The following is a 24,971-nucleotide window of genomic DNA, read 5'->3' as shown; positions in this document are numbered from 1 at the left end:
GAAGTGAGGCTGTGGTTCAAGTCTGGACACCATGGAGGAGGAGCTCCATGGATAAAGGAATGGTGTTGCAGTATATCCCCCCCCTCAAGTAAAGAATGAAATATTGATCCCCAGAAGCTGATTAGTGGTGATATGGTATATGTGTTTCCCCAGGTTGATTCCCCAGTGCTTTAATAAAAAAATAATAGAGTCTTAAAATATCCAATCTCTCTAGGTTTCAAATCCTTATATATTGAATGAATAAGTTTGCTATAATATGTCTATAGTTATTTGAAGCTCTAAAGCTATTAATATTTAGTCTATCTTAGTATATCAGACTGTGTAGTCTTTAATAGGTACTCTGGGTACTTTTGTCAGTCCCTCTCCTTTCAGTTCTTCATCAATACTTAAGTCTGTATATAGCATTTAACCTCTTATAATTGAATCACAAACTCACAAACCTTTACATATTAGTAATACTATGTTTTCATAGTAGTATGATTTCATAGAATGTTTTCATAGTAGTAATACTATGCTTTCATATTATACCCTATAGAGATCAAATTCTCCTAATCCATTCCTATGGGACTCATATTAAAAGTTTCTTTGTTTACGTCTTGATTACAGCCATACTAGTTATATCCTTGTCGTGATACACACAAGAGAGATGTTTCTTAAAAGAGACTTACCTTGTATGAAAGTATGAAAAATTCTCTCATTATTACTGGATTTTTATTACATTGCACAGCCAGGTTCCAAGCTGAAAGTTAATACAAAGTAATGTAATTGTGAAAATCTGTTGTTTAGTCTGTCCGTACCATCATAAAAATCACTGCTACTGAAATCATTTTTCTAGTTGCAAAAAATCCATGTCTTAAAAATAATAAACCAATGAGAGGTTTCACAAGGGTTGAAAAAGGTAAATTTCAAATATTTTAAGAGAAAAAAATTTTCCCAGGTAAATTTAGAGGCTTTTTATCACTTTCAGTCTTCAGTTCTGGATCAATGACCCGTAGAGATAATGCTGATGTTTTTAACAATTGAGAACATGCAGTAAATTATTGTTTGGCACAAACCCAATAAAAAAGGAATATAATCAAGGAGATCGTCAATTGGAATTGGTAAAAGAAATTTTAAATTTACTAAGGTGGGCTGGGGAGATATCATAATGATTATGCAAAAAGACTTTCATGCCTGAGGCACCAAAAGTCCCAGGTTCAGACCTCACATCACCATAAGCAAGAGCTGAGTAGTGTTCTGGTAAAACAATAATAACAATAATTATTATATTATTTTATAAAAGAACTGATTATATTACAAAAAATCGAAGAGTAGTAGAAACCCCCACTAGCCAATATTCAGCATAACCATCACCTTGGAATATCAAAACTAAAATTTAGTAAAATAAGTATTGGAAGATAACCATACAAACTTAAACAAGATTATGGTCATTAAGCCGTTCTATAACTTCAATTTTTATTTTACATTATTTGTATAAGCTTTTAGGAGCCAAATTACTATACTCACCTTTATCCTAGATTAGATTCTCGATAGTTATTATTAAATTGAAAAGGTCTATGTAGAAAGAGTCCACTTTGTGACATTGCTCTTTAATTGCTCTTTTTTATTTATCATTATAGTAACATCGTCTAAAATTTTCTTTTATATTTTAAATTATTTATTTTATTTTTATAGAGATAGAGAGAAAGTGAGAGGAAAGGTGGAGACAGAGAGGGAGAGAAAATGAGAGACACCTGCAGCATTGCTTCACCGCACATGAAGCTTCCTCCTGCAAGAGAGGAACTGAGAGTTTGAGCGCATGTCCTTGTGAACTGTAACATGTTCACTCTACCAGGTGCTCCACCACTAGGCAACCTTCAGCCACCAAAATTTAAAAATATTCTTAGTGAAATGGAGTCTACATAAAATAAACCACATAATTCAACACTGCATATAGGCTGATGAATTTTCACAAGGTGAACATACTCATGTTTGTGTATAACCAATCCAGACAAGAAAGATCATTACCAGAAACCTAGAAACTGCCTCAAGAGGACTCTTCAAATCCAACCTTCTTCAAGTCTAACTATATAGAGTTCTAAAATGAAATACTTTTGCATGTTTTTTTAAATACACAAAATGGATTCATGTAGCATGTACTCGGTATCTATTCTTTTGTTCAAAATTATCCTTATAAGACTCATCCATACTTCTACAAGGAGTTTATTTTCAATAGATAACATATAGAGATAAGTAATACTTAGAGATAATTCATTATTTTATTTTAGATCAATTTTATAGCAAAGGAAGAAAACCATTACTTTATTGAGTACCTATGATGTGTCAATTATACTCATTATTTCATTTTAAAACATTAGTAACCTTATGAACCATAGCTATAAATTAAAATCTAAATTTATAATTTACAACTATTTTTCTCCCTTATTTGATAGGACAGAGAGAAATCAAAAAGTGAGTGGAAGATCAGGGGAGATAGCATAATGGTATGTAAACAGACTATCAGGTCTGAGGGTATGAGGTTCCACACTCATTCCCTTGCATTACCATGAGACAGAGCTGAGTAGTGCTCTGGTAAAAAAAAGGGGGAGGGGGGAAAGGAAGAAGAGATAGAAAGAAATATAGAGAGATACCCATAGAATTTGTTTCGCTACTCTCGAAGCTTTCCCACTTGCTGTAGGGAGCAGGGGTTTGAACTCTGGTCTTTGCACATGGCAATATGTGTGCCTAATGAGGTGTAGCACTGCCTGGCCTATCACAACTATTTCTATCACTCTACAATGTTTCTCATAACCATAGAATTTCTTTTAAAAAATATTTATTGTGTGTGTGTGTGTGTGTGTGTGTGTGTGTGTGTGTGTGTGTGTGTGTGAAAGAGAGAGAGTGAGAGAAAGAGAGAATTCAAACATCACTCTAGCACTTAAAATACCAGAGTTGGAACTCAACACCTCATGCTTGAGAGTTCATTGCTTTATTTACTGCACCAAATACCAGAATACATAGAATTTCTTCTTACCTACTTTTCGAAACCAATGAGCTTCATTAATCTTTGAGTGGGTAACTGAAACTTCTCCAGCAAAAGACTGGTCAAGTTTTAAGAGTGCTGCATCGAACAGGAAAATTTGATACAATGATTTTTTATGTTATACTCTAGCATATGCTAATTTGAATTAAAAATTATATTTATTTATTTATTTATTTATTTCTCTTTTGCACTTGTTTTTTATTGTTGTAGTTATTGTTGTCGATGTCGTCATTGTTAGGTAGGACAGAAATGGAGACAGGCAGGGAAAATAGAGAGGGGGAGAGAAAGATACCTGCAAACCTGCTTCACCACCTGTGAAGCGACTCCCCTGTAGGTGGGGAGCCAGGAGCTCGAACCGGGATCCTTATGCCGGCTCTTGTGCTTCATGCCACATGTGCTTAAGCTAATTCAAATTTTAAAAGCAGTCATTCATGGGCGTTTAAATTTAGAAAGTTCTCTGTGTGAGTACCAAAAGTAATTAGGGACCAGATAAGGTGGTTCAGCTGATAGAAAGTAAGTATGTCTTCTATGTGTGAGGTCCTAGGTTAGATTCCCAACATCACATGAAATCTCCAAGAACAGAAACAAGTGAAGATCCAAGAATAGTGGAGTAGTGCATTTAGGTGTCATTCTTTCCTTTCTCTCATAAAAACATACAATGGAAAAGTTGGGTCAAGGTGTAATCAATCTATGCCAGAATTCTGCCCTGAGTCTGATCCTGGCACTGCATAAGAAAATGAGCAGCTAAGTAGACAAAATATATTACCCTGTTCCAAGAAGATGTTAACTAAAGATATGGTGGGATAATATATATTTGGATAGATCTATGATTTTAAATAATCATCACTCACCATCTGAATTATAAAAACATAATTTACATATAAGGAAATAAACAACAGGATCATGGGGAGAGGATATGGATAGTCTTTACCAGAGAAGATGTCCACATGGCCAATGGGCATGAAAAAAATGCTTAGTCACTGAGCAATTCAAATAAAGAGAAAAAAAGTTCAGACCTGTGAGAATACCATGCATTAGAAAAGATAGAAATAACAAACTCTGGCAAGGATATATGGCAAAAGGAACAGAATCACATATCATCAACATCACTGGCAAGTTTTTCTCTTGAAAAACTTGTGAGAGTTAACATTTGTGGATAAATATCTGAGGTATAAAATTAAACTACTACAATAAGTGGATTTAACTTTCTACAATATTATTTTTGGTGTGTTTTATATGTGATGGAATAGTAGAAGATATGGAAAATCTGATAGGTGAAGGGATACTACATAAGAATGTATGGAGTTAGAAAAAGCTATGCAAAGTTGGGAAAAGGTATGTATTGTAGATAAAGTATTAGCTTGATTAAAGCAGACAAAGAGGAATTGTCAATAGATAAAGAAGATGACAATGACACAGAGAAAGATGGACAGCTCAAATAAGAGAGCAAACACTGAATTTTATTCATATTATGTAAAAAATAGTAAGATTTTGAAAAAAAGTTTGACTCGATCCCCTTTTAATTTTTTTAATTTTTAGGTTAGTAGTAATGTCAGAAGGAAGGAAGGAAGGAAAGAAGGGAGGAAGGAAGGAAGGAAAGAAGGGAGGAAGGAAGGAAGGAAAGAAGGGAGGAAGGAAGGAGTAAATGAAGGGAAAGAAGGAGGTTAGAGGAAAGGGGAGAAGAAGGGAAATAGAATACAAATTGGTGCAACCTCTAAGGAAAACAGTACGGAAAGTCCCTCAACAAATGAAATACCTTTTAATCTCACAATATGACTTCTTTTTAAATTTTTTATATTTATTTATTTTCCCTTTTGTTGCCCTTGTGGACACTTTGACTTCTAAGCACATGTCCCAAGGATACGAAACCATAAATTTGAAGGGACATATGCACCTCTATTTTCATATCTATAATACTCACAATAGCCAAGGAGTGGAAGGAACCTCAAAGTCCATCAATCAGTAATTGAATAAAAGAGTTATAACATTAAAAAAAGAAGTTACAAGATACATATTCAATGGAAACATTTTCTTCAATTTAAAAAGATGGCAGTGAATCCTTTGGAATAAAATGGATAGAAACGGAGGGGATGTTCTGAATGAATAAGCAGGTGAAAAACAACTAATGGATAGCTTTACTCATACATGGAATATAGAGAACAGAAAAACATAAACTTGAAAATAAAAGTCACTGAATAGTCTCTCAGACTTTGTGAGAATTATGGTGGTGATTATTGGGGTAGGGGACAAAGACCTTTGGTGGTGGTTGTAATGTGGAACCATACCACTATCATCTGATAATCTTGCAAACCATTATCAAATACCTAACAAAAAAATTGAAAAAAAGAACACTGGAATATAAACAGCTAAAATCATATCTGAGATGAACATTAGAAATGACAAACTTTTTTTTCTACTTGTGAATAAAGAAGCAAAGGTTCATTTCTGTGGCAAATTCAAACCAGAAGTCTGAGTCAGTCTGCTCAATGCATTCACAAACTAGAATAGAGAATAGAAGGCAAGATGAAGAAATGAGAAAAATATCAATCAGATATTTACCTGAATTCAAGCAAACCAAAAGTCTATTCATTTCTTTCTTTCTAAAAAAAATAATAAAGAAAATAGGTGTCATAATGTTCCAGTCTTACTAATCTATTCACAGTACTAATAAGTTGCTATTGTGTGAGGTAAACCAGAAGTTAGTGAAATAGCTGAAATTCTAAGTCTAACTCCACTGATAAAAGCTTTTTAATTTTTTTTTTACAAGTTAGTCATTTTACTTGTTAAATCAGGTCCTTACCTCTACCTGAAAATCCTGCTGGTAGATGTTGTTACCATATTCACTTGACAACAGAAAAGTACATTTAAAAATCTGCAATTTAAGCTTATCATCAATCTAAACAGGACTTTTTTTTTCTCCACAACTAAATGAGTTATAATAAGTGAAGTTTGAGTGTATGCCACTATTACAAGAACTATGAAGAGTTTTGTAAGACTAGTGATAAAGATACTATACAGAAATCCTTGAAGAATTTAGTTGTTTAATACTCAGCGTGGTAGCACAGAGGATAAGGTGTTAGACTTTCAAGCATGAGATCTTGAATTCACTCCCTAGTATCACATGTGCCACAGTGATATGTTGGTTCTCTCTAATAAATAAACAAATTATTTAAAAAACAATCTAGTGGGGGCTAGGTGGCAGTGTACCTGGTTGAGCACACACAATATTCTGCAGAAGGACTTGGATTTGAGCCCCTACTTCCCACTTGCAGAGAGGGTGCTTCATGAGCAGTGAAACAGATCTACAGGTGTCTTTTTCTTTCCCTATCTTCCCATCCCTCTTGCAATCTCTCTATCCAATAAAATTAAGTAGGAAAAATAGCAAAATGGCTGCTAGGAGTGGTGGATTCATAGTGTTGGCACTGAGCCCTAGCAAACTCAAAAAACGGAATAAAGAAAGAGACAAAAGTAATTTAGTGAGGAATACCGAAGAAGTCCACCTGGGAATGCAACAAGGCAGGACTAGAATGAATTCAGGAAGCAACCAAACCACCAGTGAGTACAAATACATTTGGCTTGTGGACAGGGAGGAGACTAAGGAGAGATTGCATGGCTGGTAACAATCCAGCAGTTTACCAGTTGACGCACCATCTACAGTCTGTTTTACCAATAAAAAGACTGCTGAAGGGAGGAGAGGACTCTCCTAAGACTCACCAAATGCAACTGTTAATCTCCATTGCTACTGCCCTCAGAGGCTGGAGCAGCAGGGTGGAGGCCCTGTGCTGACATATGGGAACAGAGAACTGACCAGGAAACTCAGGAGAAGAACTACACCTCGGTGGCCTAGAAGTGGGGCTGTAGAGTGGGAGCCTTTCCACATTATCTCCTGATGAGAACATGGCGAATATTTGCCTCAGAACCTACAGACTATAAACAGGAATAGTTTAGAAACTCACAGGGCCCAGCAGTGTTGCCCAGCTTTGCAGAGAAGATGAATTGAGCCCTGAACTTTGGATCCTTGGGGTTTGAGAATTTCTTTGCAAAACCACTGTGTTATCTCTCCCCTACCCTGCTTAATCTCTTGGGCAGGAGTGAGTGATTAAGCTAAGAATCCTACTTATAGTTTAAAAGCCATGAGGCTACCATAGTCTACAGGGAAGAAAAAGAACAAAAGAGGCTTTTAGCAGCCTCTGTGCTCCAACTCAGGGATTGAAATGATAACAAAACAGCTGTTAATTTCTACAAGAGTGAACTCTTTCAGTACCTTACTTAGACACAAGTCAACCCAGGCAAGAGTGATCAGTAATTTGAAAAGTACTGAGAGAGGGGCCTCATAACATACTATATAGAATAGTTAAACCAACACGAAGAAATATTGAAGAAATGAACCAGGAAAAGAGTCCAGCTAAAAGCCCCTGAAAGGTTAAACCACAAAATAGTGAGGTCAACATCCAAAGGTTTGTTAAGGAAATAGTCACAGAAGTGAGTAAAGACTTTGAAAGAATTGTCATCAGAAATGCAGAAACAACAAAGGACACTCTGGAAGAAAGCACTAATTATCTCAAGGTTATTAGAGAGCTGAAAGCTGAAATAGCTGAGCTAAGACACAAGTAGCTGAACAAGCTAAAACAGTATCAGAACAGGGTAACAAAATAGATGAACTCCAGAAAACAATAGAAGGGATAAAGAATAGAATAAATGAGGCTGAAGACAGAATTAGCAAGATCGAGAACAAATTAGAGACAACAAAAAAAGAAATAAGAGATCTCAAAAAGAGATTAAAAGATACTGAAAACAGCAACAGAGAGATATGGGATGACTTCAAATGAAATAATATACACATTATTGGCTTACCAGAGGAAAAAAGAGAGGGAGAGGAAAAAAGCATTCAGGACGAAATAGCTGAGAAAATCTCTAGTCTAGGCAACATAAGAGACATAAACTTTCAAGAAGCCCAGAGGGTCCCAAACAGAATTAACCCAGACTTAAAGACACCAAGACACATCAATTAAGAATGGAAAGGAATAAGGATAAAGAAAGGATCCTGAAGGCAGCAAGAGAAAAACAGAGTCACTTACAGAAGAAAACCCATAAGATTAGCAGCAGACTTCTCCACACAAGCACTACAGGCCAGAAGAGAATGGCACAATATCTACTGAGTGTTCAATGAGAAAGGCTTTCAACCAATACTACTGTATCTTGCTAGACTGTCATTCAGATTAGATGGATGATACAAACCTTCTCAGACAAGCAACAGTTTAAGAATCAACTATCACCAAGCCTGCGCTGAAAGAAATTCTGAAAGGTTTCCTATAAACCTTTCAGACCACAATAAATACGCAATGTATCAGAAGACTCTAAAAATCTACACTAATGGTGTTAAAATATCTTCAATCTTTGATATCAATAAGTGTCAATGGCCTGAATTCACCTATTAAAAGACACAAAGTAGGAAGATGGATCAAAAAACACAACATAACATTATGCTGTCTACAGGAAACCCACCTAAATCAACAGGACAAACACACATTCAAAGTGAAAGGATGGAAAACTATCATACAAGCCAATAGCCAACAAAAAGGGCAGGAATAGCTATTCTCATATCTGACACGAGAGGCTTTAAAATAAATAAAGTAAAAAAAGATAAGAATGGACATTACTTAATGCTCAGAGTATCAGTCAACCCAGAGGATTTAATAATTATTAGCATCTATGCACCCAAAGAGAAGCCATCTAAATATATCAAACATCTACGGAAAGAGCAACAACAATATATTAACAGCAACACAGTCATAGTAGAGGATATCAACATCCCACTCTCTCAACTTGATAGACCACCAAGGCAAAAAAAAAATCAATAAAGACATGAGGGGGCTAAATGAAGAGATAGATAAACTAGAACTATTGGACTTTTTCAGAGACATTCCCCCCAAGAAACTGGAATACACATTCTACCGAAGTCCACACAATTCATTGTCAAGGATAAATCATATGTTAGGCCACAAAGACAGCATCAGCAAATTCAAGAGCACTGAAATCATCCCAAGCATCTTCTCAGACCACAGTGGAATTAAACTAGCACTTAACAATCAACAAAAGATTGGTAATAGTCCCAAAATGTGGAAGCTCAACAGTATACTACTTAACAACTACTGGGTCAAAGAGGAAACAAAGGAAGAAACCAAAATGTTTCGAGAGTTCAATCAAAATGAAGACACAAGCTATCAAAATATTTGGGACATAGCTAAGGCAGTTCTGAGAGGGAAGTTCATAGCCATACAAGCACCCATTAGGAAACAAGAAAAAGTATAAATAAATAGCCTGATTGCACACCTTGAAGACCTAGAAGAAGAACAAAGGAACCCTAAAGCAACCAGAAGGGAAGAAATAACTAAGTTATAGCAGAAATAATTAGCATTTAGAATAAGAAAACCATACAAAAGATCAACAAAAGTAAATGTTGGTTCTTCAAAGAGTGAACAAAATCGACAAACCTTTAGCCAGACTCACAAAATAAAAAAGGGAGAAGAACTAAATAAATCAGATAATAAATGAAAGAGGAGATATCACCACAGAAATTCAACATATCATGCGAGTCTTCTATGAACAACTATATGTCACCAAGTTAGAGAACCTGGAAGAGATGGATGATTTCCTAGATACCCATGAACTTCCAAAATTAAATAAAGAAGAACTAGATAGTATGAACAGGCCGATCACAGCCAATGAAATTGAAACAGTTATCAAAAACCTTCCCAAGAATAAAAGTCCTGGACCAGATGGTTTTACAAATGAATTCTACAAAACCTTCAAGAAAGAGTTAATACCTCTACTTTTAAAAGTCTTCCAGAAGACTGAAGACACAGGAATACTCCCTTCCAGCTTCTATGAAGCCAACATCACTCTGATACCAAAAGCAGACAGGGACACAACCAAAAAGGAAAACTACAGACCAATATCTCTGATGAATATAGATGCTAAAACATTGAACAAAACTCTGGCCAACCGGATACAGCAGTATATTAAAAATATTGTTCATCATGCCCAAATGGGGTTTATCCCAGGGATGCAAGGTTGGTTTAATATACGTAAATCCATCAATGTGATCCACCACATCAATAAAAACAAGACCAAAAAACACATGGTCATATCAATAGATGCAGAGAAAGCCTTTGACAAAATACAACATCCCTTTATGATCAAAACACTACAAAAATGGGAATAGACTAAAAATGGGAATCTGGGGAAAGTTATGCATGTACAAACTATTGTATTTACTGTTGAATGTAAAACATTAATTCCCCAATAAGGAAATAAATTATTTAAAAAAAACTGTAAAATAAATAACCTATGAGCTGTGGAGATTGCACAGTGGTTACGCAAAAGACTTTCAGGCCTGAGGTTTTAAGGTCCCAGACTGAATCCCTAGCACCACCACAAGCCAGAGATAAGCTCTGGTTTAAAAGAAACAAGTCAAGGGAGAGGATGGGATACAGAGTTATGGTGGTGGGAATTGTGTGGAGTTGTGCCCCTCTCATCCTATGGTTTTGTCAGTGTCTTTTTTTTATAAAAAAAAGATAAAGAAAAAGAAAGAAAGAAAGAAAGGGGAGGCGGAGCTATGAGCAGCAGCAGATCACTTTCTCTCCTCTCCCAGATCAACTAGGAATACCAAAAAAGACCACCTGGGACCGAAACAAGACAGGGCTAGAATGACCACAGGAACCCACTAAATCACCGGTAAGTACAATCACGTGTGGCTGGTGACAGAGAGGAGAGAGGAGCCCAAGGAGAGATTAAGTGACTGCTAACAGTCCAGCAGTTTATCAGTTGGGACACCACCTCCAGTCTGCTCCACCAACAAGGGGACAGCTGAAGGGAGGAGAGGACTCCCCAGAGACTCACCAAGTGCAACTCTGAGTCTCCATTGCTACTACCCTCAGAATCTGGAGCAGTGACAGGGAGGGACACCAGGGGACAGAGATCTAACCAGGAAACTCAGGAGAAGACCTATACCTCGGTGGCATAGCTGAGGGGCTGTGAAAGTCTCTTTGCATAACCACTGGATTATCTCTGCCACACCCTGCTTTATCTCTTGGTCAGGAGTCAGTGATTAAACTGAAGCCTATTGATAGTTTAAAAGCCCTCAGGCTCCCATAGCCTACAGGGAAGAAAAAAAAGAAGCTTTTAAACCACAGAGCTCCAACTCAGGGATTAAAATACTATTGAAACAACTGATAACTTCCACCACTGTAAACCCTTTAATTAATTTACTTAGACACAAATCAATCCAGGCAATAGCGATCAGTAATTTGAAAAGTACTGATAAAGGGAACTCATAACATAATATATAAAATGGTTAAAACAACAAGAAGAAATATTAGACAATCAAAACAGGACAAGAGTCCAGCTAAAAGTCCTCCAGAGGGTGAAGCACAAAATAACGAATTCAACATTCAAACATTAGCTAAGGAAATAATAACAGGAGTAAAGAATTTGAAAAAAAATGTAATCAGAAATACAGGAACAACAAATGAGACTATGGAAGAAAATACTTATTAACTCATGGTTATTAGAGAGATGAAAGCTGAAATCGCTGAGCTAAGAACCCAACTAACTGAACAAGCTAAAAACAGTATCAAAACAGGAAAACAAAATAGATTAACTCCAGAAAACAGCAGAGGGCAGAGAGAATAGAATCAATGAGGCTGAAGACAGAATTAGCAAGATTGAGGATGAATTAGAGACAACTAAAAAAGAAGTAAGAGATCTCAAAAAGAGATTAAGAGATGCTGAAAACAACAACAGAGTCCTATGGGATGACTTCAAAAGAAACAATATATGCATAATTGGCATACCAGAGGAAGAAAGAGAAGGAGAGGAAGAAAGCATTTTTCCAGGCCATAATAGCTGAAAACTTCTCTAGTCTAGACAACATCAAAGACATAAAGATTCAAGAAGCCCAGAGGGTCCCAAACAGAATTAACCCAGACCTAAATACACCAAGACATATCATATTTAGAATGGAAAGGAATAAGGATAAAGAAAGGATCCTGAAAGCTGCAAGAGAAAAACAAAGAGTCACTTACAAAGGAAAACCCATAAGATTCGTAGCAGACTTCTCCATACAAACACTGCAGGCCAGAAGAGAATGGCAAGATATCTATCAAGTGCTCAATGAGAAAGGCTTTCAACCAAGTATACTATGTCCTGCCAGACTGTCATTCAGACTAGATGGAGGCATCAAAACCTTCTCAGACAAGCAACAGTTGAAGGAATCAACCATCACCAAGCCTGCCCTGAAAGAAGTTCTGAAAGGTCTCCTATAAACAATTAGACCACCACAAATAGGACATATATCAAAACACTCTAAAACTTTACAAGAATGGTGTTAAAATATCTTCAATCTTTGATATCAATAAATGTCAATGGCCTGAATACACCTATTAAAAGACACAGAGTAGGAAGATGGATCAGAAAACACAACCCAACAATATGCTGTCTACAGGAAACCCACCTAACTCAACAAGACAAACACAGACATAAAGTGAAAGGATGAAAAACTATCATACATGCCAGTGGCCCACAAAAAAGGCCAGGAACAGCTATTCTCATATCTGACATGATAGACTTTAAAATAGATAAGATTTAAAAAGATAGGAATGGACACTACTTAATGCTCAGAGGATCAGTCAATCAAGAGGACTTAACAATTATTAACATCTATGAACCCAATGAGAAGCCATCTAAATACATCAAACTTCTACTGAAACAGTTACAGCAATATATTGACAGCAACACAATCATAGTAGGGGACTTCAACACCCTACTCTCTCAACTTGACAGATCATCCAGGCAGAAAATCAATAAAGTAGCGAGGGATCTAAATGAAGAGATAGAAACTGGAACTATTGGACATTTTTAGAGTGATTCATCCCAAGAAACTGGAATACACATTTTACTCAAATCCACATGGGTAATTCTTAAGGATAGACCATATATTAGGCCACAAAGACAGCATCAGCAAATTCAAGAGCATTGAAATCATCCCAAGCATCTTCTCAGCCACAGTGGAATTAAACTAAAACTTAACAATCAACAAAAGATTAGTAACAGTCCCAAAATGTGGAAGCTCAACAGTACACTTCTTAACAAATTCTGGGTCAAAGAGGAAATCAAGGAAGAAATCAAAATGTTTCAAGACTTCAATGAAAATAAAGACACAAGCTTTCAAAATATTTGGGACACAGCTAAAGCAGTACTAAGAGGGAAGTTCATAGCTATACAAGCACACATTAGGAAACAAGAAAAAGCACAAATAAACAGTCTGATTGCACATCTTAAAGACCTAGAAGAACAACAACAAAGGAACCCTAAAGCAACCAGAAGGACAGAATTCACTGAAGTTAGGGCAGAAATAAATAACATTGAGAATAAGAAAACCATACAAAAGATCAACGAAAGTAAATGTTGGTTCTTCGAAAGAGTGAACAAAATCAACAAACCTTTAGCCAGACTCACAAAACAAAAAAGGGAGAAGACCCAAATAAATCGGATAGTAAATGAAAGAGGAGATATCACAACAGACACCGCAGAAATTCAACATATCATGCGAGGCTTCTATGAACAACTATATACCACCAAGCTAGAGAACCTGGAAGAAATGGACAATTTCCTAGACACCTACCAACTTCCAAAACTAAGTAAAGAGGAAGTGGATAACATGAACAGCCCCATCACAGAACCGGAGGCATCACACTCCCAGATTTCAAACTGTATTATAGGGCCACTGTCATCAAAACTGCTTGGTACTGGAACATGAATAGACACATTGGCCAGTGGAATAGAATTGAGAGCCCAGAAATGAGGCCCCACACCTATGGACATGTAATCTTTGACAAAGGTGCCCAGACTATTAAATGGGGAAAGCAGAGTCTCTTCAACAAATGGTGTTGGAAACAATGGGTTGAAACATGCAGAAGAATGAAACTGAATCACTGTATTTCACCAAATAAAAAAGTAAATTCCAAGTGGATCAAGAACTTGGATGTTAGACCACAAACTATCAGATACTTAGTGGGAAATATTGGCAGAACTCTTTTCCGCATAAATTTTAAAGACATTTTCAGTGAAACGAATCCAATTACAAAGAAGACTAAGGCAAGCTGAATACTATGGGACTACATCAAATTAAAAAGCTTCTTCACAGCAAAAGAAACCACTACCCAAACCAAGAGACCCCTCACAGAATGGGAGAAGATCTTTACATGCCATACATCAGATAAGAGTTTAATAACCAACATATATAAAGAGCTTGCCAGACTCAACAACAAGACAACAAATAACCCCATCCAAAAATGGGGGGAGGACATGGACAGCATATTCACCACAGAAGAGATCCAAAAGGCCGAGAAACACATGAAAAAATGCTCCAAGTCTCTGGTTGTCAGAGAAATGCAAATAAAGACAACAATGAGATATCACTTCACTCCTGTGAGAATGTCATACATCAGAAAAGGTAACAGTAGCAAATGCTGGAGAGGGTGTGGGGTCAAAGGAACCCTCCTCCACTGCTGGTGGGAATGTCAATTGGTCCAGCCTCTGTGGAGAACAGTCTGGAGAACTCTCAGAAGGCTAGAAATGGACCTACCCCATGACCCTGCAATTCCTCTCCTGGGGATATATCCTAAGGAACCCAACACATCCATCCAAAAAGATCTGTGTACACATATGTGTTGCTATGCACTCTCCCCCACCGGGAGATTTGGTTTAGGCCTTGCTAGTTTTCATGCTACTCCCTTCTCCCCGCCCCCTACCCTATGTACTTCCTGGGTTCCTGCCGCAGCTGCTGGAGGAGAAGGATGGAGGACAGATCTGTGTGGTGATTAGTTTAGGAGTCCATCTCTGCCTCGAGAGGAGAAAGATGGGAGAGCACATGTTTGCCCGCTCGTGAAAAGATTAAACTGTGTTCTCAGCTCAGCCATGTGTCTCTGGTCATCTCTGTTACCAGCCCATGAAACCAGCCCGGTTATAACAACACATATGTTCTTGGCAGCACAATTTGTAATAGCCAAAACCTGGAAGCAACCCAGGTGTCCAACAACAGATGAGTGGCTGAGCAAGTTGTGGTATATATACACAATGGAATACTACTCAGCTGTAAAAAATGGTGACTTTAACATTTTTAGCCTCTCTTGGATGGACCTTGAAAAATTCACGTTATGTGAAATAAGTCAGAAACAGAAGGATGAATATAGGATGATCTCACTCTCAGGCAGAAGTTGAAAAACAAAATCAGAAACGAAAACACAAGTAGAACCTGAAATGTAATTGGCATATCACACCAAAGTAAAAGACTCTGGGGTGGGAGTGGGTAGTTGGGGAGAATACAGGTCCATGAAGGATGATAAATGACATAGTGGGGGTTGTATTGTTAAATGGGAAACTGGGGAATGTTATGCATGTACAAACTATTGTATTTACTGTTGGATATAAAACATTAATTCCCCAGTAAAGAAATAAAAAAATAAAACAAAATAAAAAGAAAGAAAGAAAGAAAGAAAGAAGGAAATAAATTAAAGAAAAAAGAAAGAAAAAAAGAAACGAGCAACAATAACAATAACTGACTAAAATTTTCATGACTAAACAATAATGATAGTATCGTCAAGTACTTAGTTATTATTCAAATTTCCAATTATCTCATTAGTGTTTTAGCTTGTTTTAGTTCACTTCTAAAGTACTCATAGTCAATAAAAAAGAGAAACAAAACTTATAAATACATAAATACACGGGTAAAATTTTTATGGTATTAAAAATCCCATCAATTCAGTATTATTTAACTTACTGGTATTTCCCAACGAATTTAGCTAAAAAATGTATATTGTTTCCAGGTACAAATATATGAAGCAAAAGCAAAGTAGATATCCCCCAGTGCAATTTTTTTCAAGTAGAGAATGTAGAGATGGGATGATATTTCTTTAAAATATATTTCATGAGTAAAAAATTGATGTCAGAAACTTTAGTAGTAGGTGCCAAAAATTGTACACTCATACAAGGGTGAAAATCTACTCTTGGAATCTCACAGTTTTGTAAATAAATATTAAATAATTAATAAAAAATTTTAAAACTGGTGCAGAAACTGTAAGAATACTGTCAACTGAGCTTGTATATAACAAGAACCAACAAGTCATATAGGCTATGCATTTCTGTGAGAAAATAAAGTATGTCTAATTTAAAGTTTTCTGTATTTGTGTGGAGAAATAAAATGTGTCTATTTTCAAGTTTTCTGTTAAGAAAGGACTTACCAAGTGCATAATACTTCTAAATTTTTACCTCTATTAACATGTACTAACTCATTGAGTCAAATAACAATAAACCTATAAAGAAGGGACTGATAGGCTGGGGGTGTGAATTGGCCTGCCAATACCCATGTCCAGCAGAGATGTAATTACACAATCCAGAACTCCCACCTTCTGCACCCCAAAAAGAATTTTGATCCATACTCTCAGGGGGGGAGAAATAATAGGGGTAGCTGGAGAAAGAAGAGGAAAAAAGGAAGGACATTCAGAAGTAGTAATAGGTGTAGGTGTGACTTAGAAAGGAAGAGGAATTGGCGTATTGCACCAAAGTAAAAGACTCTGGGGTGAGTGGGGGGGGGGAGAATACAAGACCAAAAAGGATGACAGAAGACCTAGTGGGTGTTGTATTGTTATATGGAAAACTGGGAAATGTTATGCATGTACAAACTATTGTACTTACTGTCGAATGTAAAACATCAATTACCCAATAAAGAAATTTTTTTTAAAAAGGAAGAAAGAGAAGACAGGGCCATAGGGAAAAATGGGCAAATTATATATATATATATATATATATATATATATATATATATATATATATATATATTACAGAAATAATAGTCATCTCATATCTGCAACCTTGGAAGAACTACTGTAGCTTCCAGTGGCAGGAATAGGGATACAAAAACTCTAGTGGTGGGAACTGTCCAGAATTATACTCATGTTAGCTTATAATTTTGTAAATCCTTATTAAGTCACTAATAAAATTTTTAAAAAGAAGGGACTGCTGTTACTTTCATTTTACATATGGGAAAACAGAAGCCCAAGTTAAACATCTAATAAGTAGCAGAGCCATAATATGAACCCAGAAAAACTGACATCAATGTTTACTTGATCTTGGTCATTTACCACACATCTCAATATATGGTTTATATTGAAAGTTATAATTTCCTAATAGTGAATACATCATTCTGTTGAAATAACTTACTTATTTTCAGATTCTGGCATTTCAGTAACCACTGGAAGAACAAGACGAAAGAAGCACCTATGTAATAAAATAACATAGAAAGTGATGATTAGGAATAAACATGGGGAAGAATATACATCACACTATTAACCCTGATTATCCCAAAAGGCAGAAGTGAGAAAAGGGAGGGTAAGGATGATACTAATTTAATTTTATTTATAGATCTTCATATTATTTTTTAATGGTTTCAATGAAACACACCAGTGCTGTAATGTTTGGGAGGTAACATAATAAAATAATTTTAACACAAAAATGTTACCCTGCAACTATTTTTAAAATAGCACCAAAATTCATATCATTGCTTCAAATACCTTGCTAAAGTATCAAGCATGGTATACAAATATTCATATTTATTTAAAAGAACCTAGAACTTGCCTTTGAGTTCCACATAAACTATGACAACTATGATATGAAGGAATCTGGCATCAGAATGACAAATTAACAAAATCAGATAAGTTGTAAGGTTTTTAAAAATTTTTTTATGTTTATTTATATTTATTGTTCCCTTTTGTTGCCCTTGCTGTTTTTTATTGTTGCTGTAGTTATTATTGTTGTTGATGTCGTCATTGTTAGATAAGAGAGAGAGAAATGGAGAGAGGAGGGGAAGACAGAGAGGGGGGAGAGAAAGACAGACACCGGCAGACCTGCTTACCACCTGTGAAGCGACTTCCCTGCAGAAGGGGAGCCGGGGGCTTGAGCAGGGATCCTTCCACTGGTCCTTGCTCTTCGCGCCATGTTCGCTTAACCCGCTGCGCTACCGCCCGACTCCCTAAGTTGTAAGGTTTTAAATTCTAAAAATATATATATAGTTTTAAAATTTTTTTTAATATTTATTTTATTTATTTATTCCCTTTTGTTGCCCTTGTTGTTTTATTGTTGTAGTTATTATTGTTGTTGTCATTGTTGGATAGGACAGAGAGAAATGGAGAGAGGAGGGGAAGACAGAGAGGAGGAGAGAAAGATAGACACCTGCAGACCTGCTTCACCGCCTGTGAAGCGACTCCCCTGCAGGTGGGGAGCCGGAGTTCGAACCGGGATCCTTATGCCAGTCCTTGTGCTTTGCGCCACCTGCGCTTAACCCGCTGCACTACAGCCCGACTCCCCAAAAAATATTTTTTAAAATAGCATTTATCCTGGGTGATTTTAGATATCTGTCTGATTGGGGGCATGTAAGTATCACGAGACTTTATTTCTGTAACTCCATTTTTTTTCTTTTTTTTCCTCCTCCAGGGTTATTGCTGGGCTCGGTGCCTGCACCATGAATCCACCGCTCCTGGAGGCCATTTTTTCCCCCCTTTTGTTGCCCTTGTTGTAGCTTCGTTGTGGTTATTATTATTGCCCTTGTTGATGCAATTCGTTGTTGGATAGGACAGAGAGAAATGGAGAGAGGAGGGGAAGACAGAGAAGGGGAGAGAAAGATAGACACCTGCAGACCTGCTTCACCGCCTGTGAAGCGACTCCCCTGCAGGTGGGGAGCCGGGGGCTCGAAGCAGGATCCTTACTCCGGTTCCTGCGCTTTGCGCCACATGCGCTTAACCCACTGCGCCACCGCCCGACCCCAACTCCATTTTTTTTTTAAATGTGTCTTTGAGTATAGTTGGATAATAGAATTCCTTCTGGATACAAATTTTTCTTACTAGCAGTTTTTAGTGATATCATTAGGAGTTATCTCCAGATCTCGTCCTCATCTGTATTATTTATAAGAAAATTTCCTGGGCTGGAGAGGTAGCATAATGGTTATAAAAAAAAATACTGCTTACTTTAAAGCTGTCAGGACTTCTTGTGGTTCTTGTGAATGTTTAGCTAAACACTCCAAAGCTTTTCCTGCCACATTTCGTTGTTTATTCTGAAAAGGGTAAATATAATATAATATAATTACATCTAAAAGTGATACTTACAAAATGTTATCTATATATCAGTCCATTACAGATAAAATAAAAATAATAAACTGAACTTAGTAATTTCAAAAGAGTTACTGAGAGGTAGTAGAATGAAGATACAACTAATTAATAAAAGACAGTACAGATTCGTCTTGACCCCAGAAACCCAACTCTTCCCCATTCACAAAAACTGCCTTTAATTGATCACTTTTCACCCCTCGTTCACTGTTTAATAGCAGCAATAAAAAATACCCATAGGCTCTCAGGTCACTTTTATTTCCACCATTCTAAGTCCCACAAACCTCTGTAAACCCTTTCATTTGTTAATTTCCATTCACACTAGCACCTTCAGTCCTTCCACTATGCTCTCTCTGAATTTGGTTCATTATTGGCAAAATGTTGGCTATGTGTAAACTCTTCCCTGAAAGTTCTTTCCACATTTATTCTCTAGTGAAAACCTTTTTCTTTTAAACCAAGGACACTGCTTCTAACAAAGCACTCTCAAGTGATGGCTGAATTTCTCTCACTTCTGCTCTATTATTGGAATAGTTCTTCATCAGTATTTTAAAAGTATTTGGACTGATGTATTGCACCAAAGCAAAAGACTGGGAAGGAAAGAGTAAGGAAAGGACTAAAAGGACTTTGGAGTCCTGGTGCATGATGGTAAAAAGGGACTTGAACTGGGGGTGAGAGTCTTGTGCAGACATCTACCATAAGAAGATGGAAAATTGTGCCTTTGTGTCAATAACTGTACTGTAAACTACTAATCCTCTAATGAAGTGATCTAAAAAGTATTGCCTCTTATTCACCCTTATATTTATAACTGCATTATTCGCAATAGCCAAGGAGTGGAAGCAACCTAAATGTCCATTGAGAGATGATTGGATAAAGAAATTATAGTACATATATTTCATGGAATACTGCTCTGCAATTAAGAAAACTGTTATTGTAACATTTGGGACAAAATGGGTGGAAGTGGTGATGATTATGCTTGGTGTACTATAAGAACTTAGTGAACCACAAGTTGACTTCAATCATATGTGAAATATAGAGAGCTGAAACACATTAGCTTTCAAAAGAAAAATGTAACCAAATTATCTCTTAGACTTTGTGAGAATTATGGTAGTCATCATTAGGGGGGCAGAGGGCATGGAGCTTTGGCAGCGGGTACTGTATAGAACTATACTCTGTAATCTTATAATTCTGTAAACCACCATTAAATCACTAAAAATATAAAAATAAAATAAAAATATCATTATTGTCCCACCTTCTCTCTAAAATCCCATTTTCTTTGAATTTCTGGTCACCAGACTATATTACTTGCTCTCCTTAAATGCTGCTGTGATCTATCAGCTCAGAGCATTACTTCTCATTTCTTCATGACTTACTACTGCTCCCAGCTAGTTTCTCCAAAAACTATTCATCTTAGTTTTGGGCATTTTTTAGTTTATTCAAGCTACCTGACTAATTTTAAGACTTTGCATACATGCCATCATCTTGATAAGACCTATCTTTATCACCCTACTTAAAATAATAACCTACACCAACATTTTTTGTCCTATTCCTTTTATTTCTATACTGCTTATGAGTTTCTAACATTTTATATGATTTTCTTATTTATATGCTTTTTATTTATCATCTAACTTCTGCTTGAATGGAAGGTCCAAGAAAGTATATCAACATTTTGCTCACTGATTTATTCCAAGAGCCTAGAAGGGCGCCCAGTACATGGTAGATGTTCAATAAATAATTGCTGCACTAGTGATATTCTTATTAATATTTAAATAGCTTCTGTAAAGCCATGCAGTAAGTGATAAGTGGAATCCATACCTGTAGGTTCAGGTTCTTGAATTTGGCTTATTTGTTCCTTTCTAATTCAACCAGCTAATTTCTTCTAAGTTTTATCATCTACTGAAACCACTTTCCTTTTTCAGAAATACAGTTCTATAATTCCTGCATGGTTTCCTTTTGTTTTACATATCAAATGTAAACCTATAAGACTTCCTTTGAAAGGACATTTGTCTTTGGAGTGTCCACTATCAAACTGCTTTTATTTCCTCCTCATCATCATCCTGCACAAAAATATCCAGTGTCTGCATCTGCCAAATAGTTTTTACTTCTCTAGTAACTTAACTTCTTACTCATCAATATAAACAGACATATAACATAAACTGTAGATAGCAACTACTTTGGGAAAGGTATTCATTAAGGTGTTAGACCAAGTAGCTCACAGATCCTTTATCAGAGAAACCAAAAATTAGCAACATAAGGTACTATATACAATAAAAAAGAATGACTAAAATACACACTAAAATTACTGAAATTCAGAGCAGGAGGAGACCACTGAGGACTGGAATTCATGAGGAAATCTCTACAGTGGAGGGAAACCTCAGGCTGAACTTTGAAAAGTGTAGCATTTGCAACCTGGAGGTAGTGTATAGCTAGAGTTTTGTGTTTTTAGATATTTATTTATTTATTTATTGGATAGGGACAAAGAGAATTTGAGAAGGGGGGAGGAGAGTTAGAGCGACACCTGCAGCACTGCTTCACCACTTGTAAATCTTTCTCCTTGCAGGTGGGAACCAGGGGCTTGAACTGGGATCCTTGTGTAATGTAATATACATACACTTAACCTTGTGCAATGTAATATACATACACTTAAGCAGGTATGTCATTGCCTGGCCCCTAGGTTTTTTTTTAATTTTTTTTATTTAAGAAAGGAGACATTAACAAAACTGTAGGATAGGAGGGGAGGGGTACAACTCCACAGAATTCCCACCACCCAATCTCCATATCCCATCCCCTCCCCTGATAGCTTTCCCATTCTCTATCCCTCTCTGGGAGTATGGACCCAGGTTTTGTGCTTTTAGTATGAGGTTCTGATTTCAACCCCCAACTTTGCATGTGCCAGAGTAATGCTCTAGTTCTCTATCTCTTGAGAAGTTGGGGACACAAGACTTTGGTGGTGGGTGTAGTGTGGAACTACACATTGTAATCTTAAAATATTGTGATCCATTCTTAAGCATACTAATGTTCATAGCAGCAGTATGCAATAGCCCAAAATTGGAAGCAACCCAGATGCCCAATGACACAATGGAGTACTATACAAATTTTAAAAATGAGACCATCTCCTTTGCTATATCATGGTCAGAATTGGAAGGCATCATGTTGAATGAGACAAGACAGAAAGAGAAAGACAATACCAAATGATCTCACCTATAAGTGGAACTTAATAAAGGGCAGTACAGTAGGACATAAGGTGAAACTTAGACTGGGTATGGCATACTGCATCAAAGCAAAGGGCTTTGGGGAAGGACAATGGGGTCCTATTGTATCTCCTAGACATGAATAAAGGAGAGATGAGAGGATGTGTTAATGACTATACTAAAAACCATTAAACTCCCAATATTTTTTAATATATTTATTTATTTTCCCTTTTGTTGCCCTTGTTTTGTTTACTGTTGTTGTAGTTATTATTGTTGATGTTGTCATTGTTAGAAAGGACAGAGAGAAATGGAGAGAGGAGGGGAAGACAGAAAGGGGGAGAGAAACTGCAGGTGGGGGGGCCAGGGGTTCGAACTGGGATCCTTATGCTGGTCCTTGCGCTTTGCACCACGTGAGCTTAACTCACTGTGCTACTGCCTGACTCTCCTTCAATATTTTTTTAAAAGCACATTTTTAAAGGATGGGATGATATAAATAAGATATGCAAAAGATGTGATAGACACCATATCTGGTTAGAGTGATGGAGGACTTGTACTTTTGCATATACTGTGTCTAATATAACTGTGGCTTATATTATGATGATGATAATACTGAGGTGACATCTGAGATAAAGCAGAAGATAAAAGCTGTAGTCAAATTTTGTATATGCTAATGAGAACTGAAAATTACACTTGTAGATCAAGCTTCATTGATTACAAATTGCACGTTCAGTCATTTTTCTCAGTTCATTCTTAGAACAATTCTGGAGATGTGCATTATCTTTATTTTGCAAATGATGACATTAAGATTCAAAGAAGTTAAGCACAGCCAGTAGTCACACTCAGTCTATTACCCATTCTAAGAACTCTACAATTTCTACAATTCTTTTCTTATTCTGTACATTAGTAAGATCATAGTTTTTCAAGTGAAAAACAGTACTGCAAAGCATTCCATGTTTTTTAATGTAACTGTTGTGTTGTTATAAACTAGAAAGTTCCACAGAGACTTATATTGTCTCATTCAAATTAATGAGAAAACTATGTGTACAAACAGATTACTATTTGTTTTCATGGTATCATACCTTAAATCTGGAACTTCTTTTACTTTTTTGTTATGTTTTTTTATTGTCACTAGGGTTTTCACTGGGGTTTGGTGTCTGCACTATGAATTCACTGCTCCCAGGGACCATTTTTTCTTTTTTTTTTTTTAACTTTTTGTTTTTGTTTTTTAGATAGGTCAGAGAAACTAAGAGGAAAGGATAGAGAAAGAGAGACTGCTGCAGACCTGTTTCACTGCTCATGAAGCATCCTCACTGCAGATGGGGAGCAGGGACTTGAACCTGGGTTCCTATGCATGGTAATATGTACACTTAATTGGGTGTGCAACCACCCTTCACTCCCTGGAGCTTCTATAGCTTTAAGTAAAAATCCATTAAAACAGTTTGCCTCATTTATTTTACATAATAAAGAAATAAAGCAATTTGGAATTCAAGCTTTATGTGAAAATGTAAATAAAAGTTAAAGGAAGGCATTTCCTGGGCCCAACTGGTACCAATTACATAGTCTTGCAAAATAGAAAAGATGCAAACAGATTTGGATATAAAAGAATTACCTCAAGAGCAAAATGAGCAGCTAAACTGAGGAGTGTGGGAGGTGAACTATCTGTATGCAGTTTATTCTCTTGCAGGTTTTCAGTTCTTATTAAATTATCTAAATCAGTAAGTGCCTGCGAGGCTGAAAAAAAATAGGAAACAAATTAAAGTGAGATACTCATCAAAATTAACTGTTATCCATGACTAATTACACCACAATAAACAGAATTCATTTTTTAGTTTTATCTTATTTTATTTCATTTCATTTATTTATTAAATTTAATAGTTACCACTCCACTTAGAATACACAAAAGACGTTAATTAAATCCAAAGAACTCATTCTTAAGATGCTTATCTTTAAAATATTAATTAATTTTCATAAAGTTTATCAAATCATTAAAATTTCAAGGAGGATCAGAATGTTAGAAAAATGTGCACTTGAGCAAGTAAGTCATCTTATGAATTCATCCTGAGTGTGCTCAAGTCAGACCACTTCTAGACACTCACAGTGGGTCCATTTAAAGATGCCCCATTCTGGTATGAAGATCATTTTGAGCTGAGAACAATGATAATCCAGGAAACCAGGGAGAAGTCATTGTCTTTCCCTAAAACAGAAGTAATCACCACTCTTCTTTCTCCTATTCTATAAGAAAATGGCTGTCTCAACTAATCTTGGGTGTTTCCTAGGCCTCCTTCTATAATGTGAATTCCTCTTCACCTCTCCACAGTTCTCTGAGCCTTTTGCCCTTTGCCCCATGCCTCAGTCGGGGATATAAAGTTCTGTGTCCAAAATCACTGATGGGATCCAAATAATTGTAATTCCACAGCACACAATTTAAATTATCTTTTTTTAAACTACTTCGATATTTGAATAGATTACTCAGCTACCTCAAAAATAGTCCAACAATGTGAAAGATTTTTCAGTGCACCTCATTAATTCCACGATATATTTGCA

The 24,971-nt window shown here is 36.4% G+C and overlaps 1 protein-coding gene across 1 annotated transcript in view; it reads right to left on the bottom strand.

Moving 5' to 3' along the window:
* TEX11 (testis expressed 11) overlaps positions 1–24,971 on the bottom strand; it is a 358,449-nt gene that overhangs the window by 102,972 nt on the left and 230,506 nt on the right. The window contains exons 16-21 of the mRNA XM_060183291.1: positions 24,037–24,158; positions 19,102–19,187; positions 17,303–17,359; positions 5,582–5,622; positions 3,014–3,100; positions 669–739 (exon numbers count right to left, since the gene is read on the bottom strand). Coding sequence (XP_060039274.1) covers positions 669–739; positions 3,014–3,100; positions 5,582–5,622; positions 17,303–17,359; positions 19,102–19,187; positions 24,037–24,158 — 464 coding nt within the window. The remainder of the gene's footprint in view (positions 1–668; positions 740–3,013; positions 3,101–5,581; positions 5,623–17,302; positions 17,360–19,101; positions 19,188–24,036; positions 24,159–24,971) is intronic.

This window comes from Erinaceus europaeus, chromosome X, assembly GCF_950295315.1.
Source record: "Erinaceus europaeus chromosome X, mEriEur2.1, whole genome shotgun sequence".
Classification (NCBI taxonomy): Eukaryota; Metazoa; Chordata; class Mammalia; order Eulipotyphla; family Erinaceidae; genus Erinaceus; species Erinaceus europaeus.
The sequence above is the reverse complement of the archived record's forward strand: the minus strand, read 5'-3'. Positions and strand labels throughout refer to the sequence as shown.